The sequence below is a fragment of the Oreochromis aureus genome, linkage group 10 (assembly GCF_013358895.1).
Source record: "Oreochromis aureus strain Israel breed Guangdong linkage group 10, ZZ_aureus, whole genome shotgun sequence".
Classification (NCBI taxonomy): Eukaryota; Metazoa; Chordata; class Actinopteri; order Cichliformes; family Cichlidae; genus Oreochromis; species Oreochromis aureus.
The window spans coordinates 8,146,357-8,159,853 of NC_052951.1; the positions used below are offsets into that span (position 1 = coordinate 8,146,357).

At 40.7% G+C, this 13,497-nt stretch overlaps 2 protein-coding genes across 4 annotated transcripts; both read left to right on the forward strand.

The window, feature by feature from the left end:
• The first annotated feature begins 20 nt into the window (after positions 1 to 20).
• On the forward strand, positions 21 to 5,698 carry pigw (phosphatidylinositol glycan anchor biosynthesis, class W). Its single transcript, XM_039618659.1, has 2 exons — positions 21 to 147; positions 3,945 to 5,698. The coding sequence occupies exon 2, from the start codon at positions 3,948 to 3,950 to the stop codon at positions 5,412 to 5,414; it is 1,467 nt and encodes a 488-aa protein (XP_039474593.1). The 5' UTR covers positions 21 to 147; positions 3,945 to 3,947; the 3' UTR covers positions 5,415 to 5,698.
• ggnbp2 (gametogenetin binding protein 2) lies at positions 22 to 13,423 on the forward strand. 3 transcript variants are annotated; one of them, XM_039618657.1, is made up of 14 exons: positions 22 to 147; positions 6,911 to 7,018; positions 7,210 to 7,290; positions 7,414 to 7,667; positions 7,902 to 8,000; positions 9,530 to 9,643; positions 9,755 to 9,964; positions 10,063 to 10,237; positions 10,324 to 10,512; positions 10,597 to 10,729; positions 10,855 to 10,980; positions 11,060 to 11,208; positions 11,313 to 11,525; positions 12,652 to 13,423. In XM_039618657.1, the coding sequence occupies exons 2-14, from the start codon at positions 6,926 to 6,928 to the stop codon at positions 12,853 to 12,855; spliced, it is 2,040 nt and encodes a 679-aa protein (XP_039474591.1). In that variant the 5' UTR covers positions 22 to 147; positions 6,911 to 6,925; the 3' UTR covers positions 12,856 to 13,423. The 3 variants fall into 3 exon arrangements, with proteins under 3 accessions (XP_039474591.1, XP_031597467.1, XP_039474592.1); XM_031741607.2 differs by lacking the exon at positions 22 to 147 and adding an exon at positions 5,986 to 6,111; XM_039618658.1 differs by lacking the exon at positions 22 to 147 and adding an exon at positions 6,159 to 6,178.
• The last annotated feature ends 74 nt before the right edge of the window (positions 13,424 to 13,497 follow it).

Consider the following 13,497-nt stretch of genomic DNA (forward strand, 5'->3'; position numbering starts at 1 on the left):
ACCAATACGGAAATGAGCAAAGGCACTCTCTGTAGGTGCAGACATCATGGTTGGGTTAGTCTCCTGGCTTTCAGCAGTTGTAATTAGAAATGCTGTAAAACCGGTATATCTGTAAGCTATTTCCAGTCCGTAACAGACAAACCTTGGGTAAGTTCTTATAAACTGTACATAATCTTTGTAGCGTGTAAAGGACGTAGAGCAGGCGAGAGAAATGAATTGATATCTCGCACCGAGTAAGCACTGGTGAAATTATGTTTGTACGTTCAAATGGAAATTCATATCCAGCTGATGATCTACGTACATTGTTTTTCCCAGTACTTCGTTAAATGTCAGTGTCTACTAATAAAGGCTGCTTCGCCTGTATGTCCGTGACAACTCTGGACACGCTCGGCTTTTATTCGGAAAGTCTATCCTTATCACCGCGGTCAAGTGAGCCCTCACTTACGAAGTCACAGTCAAGCTAGCCGCCCCGCCAGCCGCACCTAAAATGTGGTTGCACTACTCTTACGTATATTACGGTACGGATGAAGACCGGCTTAGAAACGCAGTCTTTTGTGTCCTGACACTATTTTACTTCAATATCCACTCCCAGTTTTGGTTCATCTCAACTTTTCACCCCATGATCCACAGACAAAATTACTGTACGATTCAGCGAAAATTAACAATAACATTTACCCAGTACTGTACTTTTAATATCTTCAACTTTGACCTCAGATTACAGGAAAACTGTACGAGGTGACGCAGATATTTCACTGGATTCTGACTCTGGGTGACCCCCACTCTTCACCCTGTGATCCACAGCCAAATTTACTGTACGGTTTTTGAGAAAATTGATATTAAACTTTGCTCTATTTACTCTACTGTACTCTATACATTCTCATCTTTGACCTCAGATTACAGGAAAACTGTACGAGGTGCCGCAGATATCTCACTGGATTCTGACTCTAGGCAACCCCCACTCTTCACCCTGTGATCCACAGACAAATTTACTGTACGGTTTTTGAGAAAATTAATAGTGAAATTTTTCCATTTTGCTTTACTGTACTCTATATATTCCCAACTTTGACCTCAGATTACAGGAAAACTGTACGAGGTGCCGCAGATATCTCACTGGATTCTGACTCTGGGTGACCCCCACTCTTCACCCTGTGATCCACAGCCAAATTTACTGTACGGTTTTTGAGAAAAGTGATAGTAAACTTTGCACAATTTACTCTACTGTACTCTATATATTCCAATTTTTGACCTCAGATTACAGGAAAACTGTAAGAGGTGACACAGATATTTCACTGGATTCTGACTCTAGGCCATCTCCACTCTTCACCCTGTGATCCACAGACAAATTTACTGTACGGTTTTTGAGATTGCTGTGTTAACAGAGTATGACAGAGGCTAAGAAAATATACGGCCTACAATAATATCAAATTTAAACAACAAATTAAAAAATTTCCACATTTGCTGTCATTGCCATGTGTTCAGTAGAGCATTAAGTAGTCAAAAAAAAACATCTTTGAAATATCATCAGTAAAAGAAATACTCTCACTATGTAAGACATGTTAGCAAATTCAGTTAATAAATACTGTATCAAATCTATACAGATGTTTAAAGGCATAATGCAAAGCATGTTTGTTTCTTATGGCTCACAAATGTGTTTGCCTTTAACATAATTTACATTTCATTTGTACAGTTTCACAGACAAAACAATAAAATAAGTTTCCTGAACTGTTCTTCATGGCCAAGATTTTGAATCCTTTTGAGGGTGATGCATTATCCATGAAGGTGGGCAATTTGTTCATTGATCTCTGACCCTCGCTGACTCTGGCACCTCCTAATTCTGCTTCCAGCCTTGATGATTAATTTGTTCTTCCTTTTGGCATCCCTGTCACTGATGCTGTCACCAGCTGTCCACCAGTCTAATCTGCAATTCCGGTGAACCCAGAATTACCTGTATCTTTGTAATGTTTCCAAAATATACACTATATGTTGATGGGCATTGTCCCACTTTTTTTTTCCTTTACAAGTAATAATCTCTATGGTTTTAATGACAATTCATATACAGATTGTGGAGGACTTTTTATTCAACACTAAAATAGTTCCTCATCAGCAGACTGTAGTACAATTTCAGCCTACCGTTAAAAAACCCATCCAATGCAGCGTTATCAGACAAATTATGCAAATGATATGTTTGTATGTACTAGTAATCTATTTATCATTTACCATGATTCCTGCTCTGATGATTACTTTCTTCTCCTTCTGTAATTTTAATAGATAAAGGATGTTGAACATTAAGCTCCAAACAGGATGAATGAGGAAGACCACAGAGGAGAATCATGGATGTAGTGAAAGAATACATGCAGATGGTTTTTTTCATGGTCGAGAAGAGTGGGGGTCACCCAGAGTCAGAATCCAGAGAAATATCTGCGTCACCTCGTACAGTTTTCCTGTAATCTGAGGTCAAAGTTGGGAATATATAGAGTACAGTAGAGTAAATTGAGCAAAGTTTAATATCAATTTTCTCAAAAACCGTACAGTAAATTTGGCTGTGGATCACAGGGTGAAGAGTGGAGATGGCCTAGAGTCAGAATCCAGTGAAATATCTGCGGCACCTCGTACAGTTTTCCTGTAATCTGAGGTCAAAAATTGGAATATATAGAGTACAGTAGAGTAAATTGTGCAAAGTTTACTATCACTTTTCTCAAAAACTGTACAGTAAATTTGGCTGTGGATCACAGGGTGAAGAGTGGAGATGGCCTAGAGTCAGAATCCAGTGAAATATCTGTGTCACCTCTTACAGTTTTCCTGTAATCTGAGGTCAAAAATTGGAATATATAGAGTACAGTAGAGTAAATTGTGCAAAGTTTACTATCACTTTTCTCAAAAACCGTACAGTAAATTTGGCTGTGGATCACAGGGTGAAGAGTGGGGGTCACCCAGAGTCAGAATCCAGTGAAATATCTGCGTCACCTCTTACAGTTTTCCTGTAATCTGAGGTCAAAGATGAGAATATATAGAGTACGGTAGAGTAAATTGAGCAAAGTTTAATATCAATTTTCTCAAAAACCGTACAGTAAATTTGTCTGTGGATCACAGGGTGAAGAGTGGGGGTCACCCAGAGTCAGAATCCAGAGAAATATCTGCGTCACCTCGTACAGTTTTCCTGTAATCTGAGGTCAAAGTTGGGAATATATAGAGTACAGTAAAGCAAAATGGAAAAATTTCACTATTAATTTTCTCAAAAACCGTACAGTAAATTTGTCTGTGGATCACAGGGTGAAGAGTGGGGGTTGCCTAGAGTCAGAATCCAGTGAGATATCTGCGGCACCTCATACAGTTTTCCTGTAATCTGAGGTCAAAGTTGGGAATATATAGAGTACAGTAAAGAAAAATGGAAAAATTTCACTATTAATTTTCAGGAAAACCGTACAGTAAATTTGGCTGTGGATGACAGGGTGAAGAGTGGAGATGGCCTAGAGTCAGAATCCAGTGAAATATCTGTGTCACCTCTTACAGTTTATATGTAATCTGAGGTCAAAGATGAAGATATTAAAAGTACAGTACTATATATTGGGCAAATGTTATTGTTAATTTTCTCTGATTCGTACAGTAATCTTGGCTGTGGATCACAAGGGGAAAAGTGGAGATGAACCAAAACGGAGTGGATTGTGAAGTTAAATAGTGTCAGGACACAAAAGACTGCGTTTCTAAGCCAGTCGGCATCAATACCGTAATACGCGTAAGAGTAGTGCAACCACATTTTAGGTGCGGCTGGCGGGGCGGCTAGCTTGACTGTGACTTCGCAAGTGAGTGCTCACTTGACCGCAGTTCCTTATCCCAGCAAAATCAACACATAATGCTTTAATCTTCCACTGTCTGTGTTGCGTATTCAATGATTTTACCAGTAATTTTCTTTCAGCTTCTAAAATAATGAATTCAAATGTGTGCAGGCCATGGCTCAGAGGGAACTGAAGGAGGCATTTGTCAGTAATCTCAATGGGACCAGCCTGGAGGAGGTGGCCCTGGGCTCGTTCCTCTCCCCAGTGTGTGTTGTCAACAGAGGGCTCTTTTTGATACTTTACTATCAAGCCAAAGGAAAACTGCCACTACCACACGCTCTGTTTTTTCACCTGCTTCTAGACCTCTGTGCTCTCATTGTACCCCTTGTCCTGTCGTGCACTGTTCTGAGTAGCGTTCTTCACCAGGTCGCCGTGAGCCTGACCTTTTTTTCGGCTTGTGTGTTCTGCTACATCTGCCGTGGGTGCCCGAAGAACACTGTCAGCGCCTTCCTGCAGAGTCACGTTGAATTCAACCAGGTTCCCTTTGTGACTCTCTTCAGGGTGTTTGTAAATGTCAAAACAGCCATCAGCATTCTGGCTGTAGACTTCAGTGTCTTCCCAAGACGATATGCTAAAACGGAAACCTATGGCACAGGGGTTATGGACTTCGGAGTTGGAGCGTTTATCTTCGCAAATGCCCTGGTGTGCCCTGAAGCACGGAGGAGGAACATCTCAGGGTCCAAGATGAGTCACGTTGCAAAGCAGCTCCTGTCTGTCTGGCCCCTGGTTGCTCTTGGCATGGGGAGGCTAGTGAGTGTCAAAATGACCAGCTACCACGAGCATGTGACAGAATACGGCGTCCACTGGAATTTCTTCTTCACACTAGCCATCGTCAGAGTTGTGGCCTCTGTGCTTTTAGTTGTTTTACCGACCAGTCTGCTGTGGATCTTTGCCCTTCTGATCAGCGGATTTTATCAGTTCACTCTGGAGACTTCAGGGCTCAAAGCTTTTATCATTCACAACAGTGACAGAGAAAAGGACTTTCTGCACGCTAACAAAGAGGGCCTGTTCTCTATATTGGGCTATGTGGCCATCTACCTGACAGGAGTTCAGATTGGACTTTATGTGATGCAGCCACGAGCCAACGTTAGAGAGTGGCTCAGAGCACTCGTTAGCCTCTTGTTGGGAAGTTTCGCCCTGTATGCTGCTTTGCACGCATGTCAGACCCTTGTGGAACCAGTCTCTCGCCGCTTGGCCAATTTCCCTTTCTGCCTCTGGAGTGTCGCGCAGTCCTTGTTTTTCCTGTCCTGCCTCGGTTTGGCTGATATAATTCTGTTGTTTTCTAAAAGAGCATCCGGCTGTCACTTTGTTCCTTCGTCATGGAATTTGTACAAAAAGCACTACGACGGTGACAAAAAGAGCGGTGAAATAGGGAGGCTGTGCCTCATTCAAGCTGTCAGCAGGAATCAGCTGCTGTTTTTCTTGCTTGCCAATGTCATGACAGGATTGACCAACTCAGTTGTGGACACGATTAGTTGTAGCACTTATTTTTCACTGTGTCTTTTGCTGCTTTACATGTTCATAAATTGTTTTGTGATATATGTATTACATTTCTATGGAATTACAGTCAAATTCTGGTAATTCTGTGGACTGAAAAGGATTTGTGTTATTTTAAAGGTTGTTTAAATGTCTGTTACTGCTGGAGTGACATTTGGCCCCTTGAATAAAGCTCAACTCCATCACAGTTGTTTCACTGTCAAATCTGACTGTCAAAATGAGCTAAAATTATGGCCTAACCCTCAATGTAACATGCAGCTATTAACCACCTGTTTCTTTTTCTCACAGTAATGTTCTACTCAAATCTCAGTGGTTGTTCTAGTTTATACAACGAAATATGACAATAAAATCTATGCTTTGTTTAATCATTTTAAAATTATGCACTTTGTGCATTATCATCAGTCTATTCCCACCATCTTCACAAACGTATGAGCTATTTGGCTCTCGGAACATAAAACAGTTTATTCTAAAGAATCCAGTAAATTACAATGAATAAATTTATTTAAGTTTAGTTTTATGTCTGAATTGCCACGAACTATAATATGATATACTATACTCTATGATACACTAAGATTATGGTTTGTTTCAATCTACACTTACAATGTGAACGTGAATCGACTTTTTCCTGCCAACATAGTGCCCTCTGTAGGCCGCACGCTTTAAGACGTCAGCGCCTACGTGAGCAGGGCAAAGGTGAAATCAGTAATGAAGATTCCGCCACCGTAGCAGCTTCTGTCACTGTCGCAGTTGTTTATTTCTTTAAGGAGTCTTTCAGGAGAGGGTAAGTAAAATCAATAGTTAGTTGTAGTCGTGCGCCTTTATCTGCCAAGATTATAAAAATCAATAGTGTAAGTGTTGGTAAGAAAAACGGACGAAAGTGTCAGTCACCCAGCTGAACTTTATATTAGCCGTATTCACGTTTGCTAACGTTAGCTTTGTAGGGTTAGCGACGCTGACGATCAGCAAACGGATAACTTAACCAAGTTTACTCGCATCGACAGGGCGTAGGGAAACTAAAGCAACAGTGTAACATATAAAGTATTTGTTAAGCTGTCATACACTCCGTTATGAGGAGAACATTGCGTCCACAATACGCCGACTGGCTTCCTCACTTTCTAAAAGCGCTTTGGGAAATGAAATTAGCCAGCATGCTAATGATAACCTGCTACTCGCCGGTTACTGGTTTATCCTGCTCAGCGATAAGAATGCCAGCGCCAATAAATACGTCTTAATGACTGGAATTATTTTAGTCCAAACTTGTGCAAATAGATATAACGACATTAAACGCAATACAGCTCTCGTCATCTGTTGAAGCTCTCGTTTACCAGGTTGTTTTGCTAACTTGGCAGGATAAATCTAGTTCGGTACAAATCTGTATCCAAGTTTCTCTATCTGCATTTGCAGCGTTACACATGTAGTTAAATTTAGCAAATGGCTGATAATTAGCACCCTTTGCACCAGGTGATTTGTCAGATCGCTTGGTCGTGTTGTTGGCCGGTAGTAACCTGCACCAGATTAGCATTAGCTCGTTGTAGCCTGTGTTCAAATTGATCAGTGGGTTTGCTGTGTGTAATCTGCAGGTAAAACTGGAAGTCATGGCACGCCTAGTAGCAATCTGCAGGGAGGGGGAAGAGGAATACCCATTTCTGGCAAGACAGATCCCCCTGTATATCGATGAAACACTCACGGTGAGAAAGTTGTTGTTTTGTTTTTTGGTATAGCCACAGTAAAAAAAAAAAAAAGAAATGTTAATGAAGCTAGCATGTGACTGCTGTGCCGTTAAAGTGTCAAAGCAAAGAGGCAGTTTTGCCTGTGATTATGCTCATTTGATATACAGGAATACGGTTAAGCCTTACAGTTACCTCGTGTCTCTCATCAGATGGTAATGGAGTTTTCTGACAGTGTAATGGATTTTGACAGTCACGAAATAAACACTTCACACTTGAAACAGTTTTCTGAGGTGAGTTTTACTCCTTTCTTCTAAAATTAAAAAACAAAAATGCTATTACCTACACAAGCTTAGCTTAAAAGAGGTAGCTTGCCTGCTGTTATTTGCTAACAGTGGTGATTCTTTGGCTCACAGTATCACTCCAAGTTGAAGCAGCAGGACTTGAATATTGCCCTGATGGTGGCATCCAGAGAGGTGTACAGTGTACTAGCTCAGCTGGTGCCATGCGTGGGCTGCAGACGAAGTGTGGAGCGTCTCTTCTCACATCTCGTGGAATCGGGAAACCCAGCCCTGGAGCCCCTCACCGTGAAACCCACAGGCATGCTCTCTGTCACCAAGACATGTTTGGCAGATGTGAAGAAACTCTACACGCTCTTCTACGTCCATGGGTAAGCTGGAGAGAAAAATACAGTGCTTTATTACAGGTCAGAGTGTTAATCAATATAAATTTTTAACTCTTATATGTAAACGCAAGGCTTTCAGGTTTCTAGCAAGCAGTGACACTAGCTACTGCCACTTTTCCAGTTTAGTGTCAGAGATGATAGTATTGTACTCACACTAATGCTGTATTTAAAGACGTTATAATTTTTACATTTTTTATTTTATTCTATTTTTTTTAACAGGGCTAAATTGAATGACATGATTGACGCTATTCCGAAAAGTAAAAAGAACAAACGCTGCCAGTTACACTCCTTAGACACACACAAGCCGAAACCTCTAGGGTGAGTAATGCTCCTACCTTTATCTGTGTGCTCATTAACATGTTCTTTCAGATGTTGTTTTTCACAAAATGAAAGAATTAAGAGAATTGTGACGGAAGACAAAACACGGTTTTCATCTGTGTTAACATGATCAGTTATTCAGGTAAACTTGTTGAAAATGGCCCCTGTACACATTAGGAATGGGATTTGATAAGAATTTAGCAATTCCGATTCCATTATCAATATCCGTTATTGATTCCTTTCTTATCAATTCTCTTATTGATTCTCATTGGGTTCTCTTTGGCTCTCTTTTGAGAGTAACCACCAAGCAGCAACACTCATGCGAATTAATTGAATGCTGTGGGTCAAATGTTTGTACATGTTTGTTGAGGTCTTTACGCTGTTTGTTGTGATCAGTGTTGGAGTCGCACAGTGCAAGAGTAAAAGAGGGGGTTCTGTAGCAATGAGGGGAGGTGTGAAAGTACACAATTTTGTTTTGCTTTTTATATGCTGTAAGCAAAATCTTCAGCACTGTTTACCCATTAACATGATACACATTTTCAAAGGATTATGTTTGCCTCTGCAGACTCAAATCACTATTCCTCATATTACACATAACACTTTTCTTAAAAGTAATGCAGTTACTAGCTTAGCGTTAGCATGCAGTCTGTGCAGATGCTTGCAAAGAACCGAGGTGGTGTTAGCAGCATAATGTGGTTGTTTCTGTCCTGGATGCAGTTTTCCACTTTACCATTTATCTTGTCCTTTTGTGCAAATTAGAAAAAAAAATGTCCATATTCACACAACTTCGTTGCTGTTTTCCTCCTCTGACACACAACTGAAATCAGCTGATTGTAGTGCTTCAGGTTTTATTAGTGATGCTAAACCTTTGCGTGACAGTATAAGTGACATTGCATTGGTACTGTGCATATGTTGTGGCTCTGCTGAAAAAGGCAACTGATGAGTTCAGTGTTATTTACCAGCAAACTAGTTAGCAACATTTCATGTTACTGTGTTACCTGGTTACACCCATATCTTTCATTCAGTTGTGTTGTGTTGGTATTGAAGAGCTTGAAGGTGGTTGTTAAGTTTGGTCAGCAAGTTGTAGAAAACAAAACAGGCTAACTTATGCCAATCCCTCTAAAGCTGATAATAATGCTGTTATGTGAATCAAGGTATTAGCATGTTTGTCTGTAAGCCTCTCTGTTTGATATTCACGGCAGTATAGCATTTTTCATAATATGTATACTGGCAATAGAAATCAACATAGAGCATTTAGAAGCCAAAGAGCTAGAGATTTCCCTTTTATGAAGCTCACTAAAGAGAGTTAAAATAACTGGCCTCAGATATGACTCCTAATGATGATGATGAGACATGTATGTATCTGCTGTGTGTGTAAATATCCAAACTGTTATAACGTGTAATTTAAAATGACATGTCAGTATTGGATAGACTTTATCTCCACTGTTTCCAAAACATCAGTTTCTGCAGGTTTAGGAGCTGATAACTTTTCGCTGGAATGACATCGGTGCAATAACTGTATGTTACAGGGGAAGCTGGATGGATGTGTGGGAGCTGATGTCTCAGGAGTGCAGAGATGAAGTGGTACTGATTGACAGTGCCTGTCTTCTTGAGACGCTGGAGACATACTTGCGTAAACACAGGTAATCTTTAACTATCTTAACATTTATTTGTAAAATTTTCTTTTTTCCGTCGTTAAAAGGAAACTAATAGTGTGTTCCTCTTGTTTTTTTTTTTTGTCTTTATGTCCTCAGGTTTTGCACAGACTGTAAAAATAAAGTGCTGAGGGCATATAACATCTTGGTTGGGGAGGTGGACTGCAATAAAGAGAAGGGGTACTGTGCTGCGCTGTATGAGGGACTGTGCTGTTGCCCCCATGAACGCCACATCCACGTCTGCTGTGAAACCGACTTTATTGCTCATCTCCTCGGCAGGGCAGAGCCCGAGTTCGCAGGAGGATACGAGTAAGTCAGATTCAAATTCACTGTCATTTTGAATAATTTTCTACCTTTTGATAATTTCTGATTTCAATTGATTGTTATTTATTAACTTTTTCCTTAAGACGCAGAGAGAGACATGCAAAAACCATTGACATTGCACAAGAGGAAGTCCTGACCTGTCTGGGTATTCATCTCTATGAGCGGCTCCACAGAATCTGGCAGAAACTCCGAGCCGAGGAGCAGACCTGGCAGATATTGTTCCATTTGGGAATTGATGCACTACGTAAAAGTTTTGAGGTACATATGGCTACGTGTTTATCAGGTGATAAATACACTGTGGCTGTTGCAACTCTGAGGTAATGTCCCTTTCACTACATGCATAGATGGCAGTGGAGAAGATGCAGGGCATCAGCCGGTTGGAGCAGTTTGTCGAGGAGCTGTCTGAGGAGGAGAGAGCCAAAGAACTGAAGCAGGAGAAAAAGAGGCAAAAGCGAAAAAATCGACGCAAAAACAAGTGCGGATTTGATATATCTGAACAAGAGGGAGAGGACAAGGAGAAGAATCTTGATGAGGTAATCATGCTCTAATAATCTGGCTTTCCTTTTTTATTTATCTTTGTTGTTCTGCAACTACATCTCTCTTTGCATCACTCCCAGGGTTCTCTTGAGTCTGTGGAGAGCAATTGCAAGGTCTGTGGTAGCCACGATGAGGAGGATGAAGCCGGCTGTGATGAGACCATCGCCACCAATAGGAGCACTTCCTGTCGTTGCCCAGACAACACCAAACAAGGTAAAACAAAAAACAAATGCACACAGACATCAGTCCTGTATTTTTAAGGAGGGTTTTGCATAAGTAACACAGGTCTTAGTTAGTTTGAAGCTGGAAAACAGAAATGTTCTCATCCATTTCTCCAGATTTGTCAGCACACAGCAATGGAAGTGACTGCGGCTACTCCTCAAGTATGGAAGGCAGTGAGACAGGATCGCGAGAAGGCTCTGACGTCGCCTGCTCCGAGGGAATCTGCAACCACGATGAAGCTGGTCCGTTTTGAGAAGAACAAAGATTCATTTTAGGATATTGTTCATACATTTTTGCCTCACGGTTCTTTATCTTCTGAAGGAGATGACCCAAACCTTCATCACTGTGCTGAAGACAAGGAGGAGGATGGAATAGACAGCTGTGTTGACTGCTGGCCGCACTCTGAGGAAAACGAACAGTGCAAGAGTAAAAAGAAAAAAAGGAAGGGCAAGGGGTTCTGTAGCGATGAGGTGAGGCGAGAAAGTACACAGTTTTGTTTTGTTTTTTGTTTTTATATGCTGTATGTAAAATCCTTAGCACTGTTTACCCACTAACATGATGCATATTTTCACAGGCTCAGAAGGGTGAAGGTTTCATGTCAGATGGGAACACAATAGGCCACAGTCCGCCTTCAACGCACACATGTCGAACCAAAGAAATCTTTTCCACCTTATGTGGCGATACATTTGCCAGTATTGCACTACGGTTACCGTGGACTGTACATCAGAAAAACCTCAGCCTTCACATGAGGCCTGCAATGGCAAATATAAGTCTTGTAGAACTTCTGGTAAGTGAGAAATATGTTAACAGTAGAGATGTAATAACTACTACACAGGAACGTCCTCAATACCATTTTTGAGCTTTGGAGACTGGATGGTAAAAACGTACAGTCAGACAGTATGGTGTGAATAAATTATACACAAGTGCTGTGCTACAGTTGCTCAGAGCAGCACAATCTCTCTCACCCAGTGCACAAACTCTGACTGCTGCTGCTCTCCTCACTCCGATCTACAGCAAGAGCCTCTGATGAATGATCAGAGGTGCAGATGCAAAGTTTGCAACACTAATGTGAACTGCAGATTTGTTATGAGTGTTGTGAGTGAGGAGACTGTCAAGAAGATGAGCCTAGATACCTTATATTCCTGCTGCCTGACAAAATTATCACACATGCAAGTTAAAGTTAATGAATGTGTTCTGATTTCAGGTATATTTGCATAAGTTTAAAACGGAATACCGGCACAATAAATGATTATCAGTATGAATATAAAGGATTCAAGGATGGCCCAGTTAAACCTAAGCACACCTACCTTAAAAACTGGCTGGGAAGCTGGCTTGTTTTCTGCATTAAGCTACATATGAGGTTTTTAAAATTAGAATTAATACAATAATTCTGGACCGAGTCCTTCTTGAAGCATATCTTACCACTCGGCCACTATGTCTGCAGCAGCCCCACATAGTTATTCGGACATTTATTTTTAAGCTTCTGCAAGAGATGCATAACTTTAATTTCCACAAGTCACCAGGATGTAAAAGTTGCATCTACAGGACATACTTTTTCCCCAAAATAGTGGATTTATACTTGTACATCGAACACTTACAGTACCACTCATGTAATTATAGCATTCATAGTATTACAGCTTTGTATGTGGCTCACTACCAATGTCATGCAAATTTATCTTATGGATATGATTAACTGAGAAAAATAAGTTCACTTACCTAAATCTTAAATTACGGAGAGATACATCTTCAACCACCCAGTTAAAACGCTTGGTACGTTTCTCAGCTCTTGATGAGCTCTTTTTGTTACAGAGATGGGACAACAAACATCTTTAGTTATAGTCTAAAGAAGCTCACGACTCTGTTCTGGCTCTCACGTTCTCTCGTTCTCTATTCTGCTCGTGTTCCTAAAACAGGATGATTCAGAAGTGACTTCCGATGAAGAGAATTGTCTCACGCAGGATGAAATCCAGGCGTTTCTAGAAAGAAACCAGTCTTTCTACAACAACCGCCACCAGTACCGACAGCTCCTGAAAGAGAAATTCACCAACTACTGCCGTGCCACCAAGCGGAGTAAGCCAGTCTGTGGAAAGTGGTTTGCCACAACTAGTGTCAACTAACTAACTGCACTAATAAATCTTCCTACTGCGGGAGAAAAAAAAAAACACTCATGACCACTGCTGCAACATTGTTAGAAAGATTTCTTGGAGTACCTTTTGTGTCTTGTTCAGTCACTTCTCCTTTATGTGATTCTTATCTTCTCTTTGTCATCTCTTTCTCTCTTTTGCACACCAACACACGTCTCATTTCTTGGACACTTACTTACCTGTAGCTCTCTTTGACCAAGCTTAGCTATTTGTTGGTCTTCTCTGGGGGAAATCAGGGTAAGCACAGTGGAATTAATAATCAAGCTTTGCAAGCTGTGACGGTAGGGATAAAGTTTAGGAATCTTATTTTATGTTTGGTTTTGTTGGGGGGTGGGGGGTTCCCTTTCTTTTTTTTCTACTTTGTTTCTCTTTGGTGACACCTCAGTGTAGTGACGAAAGTTGTACCTTTAAATGTGTACAGAAATTCTAAATATGAAATTTTACAGAGAATAAACATCCATTTATAAAAATGATTTGGGTGTGACATTAAAGCGCAATGTGCAGACTTTACTAAATAAAGATTATTTATTAATATGCAGTATACATTTTGTGTGGTGTGATTTGTTTGGTTTTTGGTTTTTCTCGCATGGTTACCCTAACCGCGTGAGAGTTCCA

What these genes read in the sequence shown, in the direction of transcription:
- pigw (XM_039618659.1), top strand. Translation starts at nt 3,948, where the DNA reads ATGGCTCAGAGGGAACTGAAGGAGGCATTTGTCAGTAATCTCAATGGG.
- ggnbp2 (XM_039618657.1), top strand. Translation starts at nt 6,926, where the DNA reads ATGGCACGCCTAGTAGCAATCTGCAGGGAGGGGGAAGAGGAATACCCA. An exon ending in CACAAGCCGAAACCTCTAGG is followed by an intron (nt 8,001 to 9,529) that starts GTGAGTAATGCT and finishes TGTATGTTACAG; the next exon opens with GGGAAGCTGGATGGATGTGT. An exon ending in AGGGGTTCTGTAGCGATGAG is followed by an intron (nt 11,209 to 11,312) that starts GTGAGGCGAGAA and finishes ATATTTTCACAG; the next exon opens with GCTCAGAAGGGTGAAGGTTT.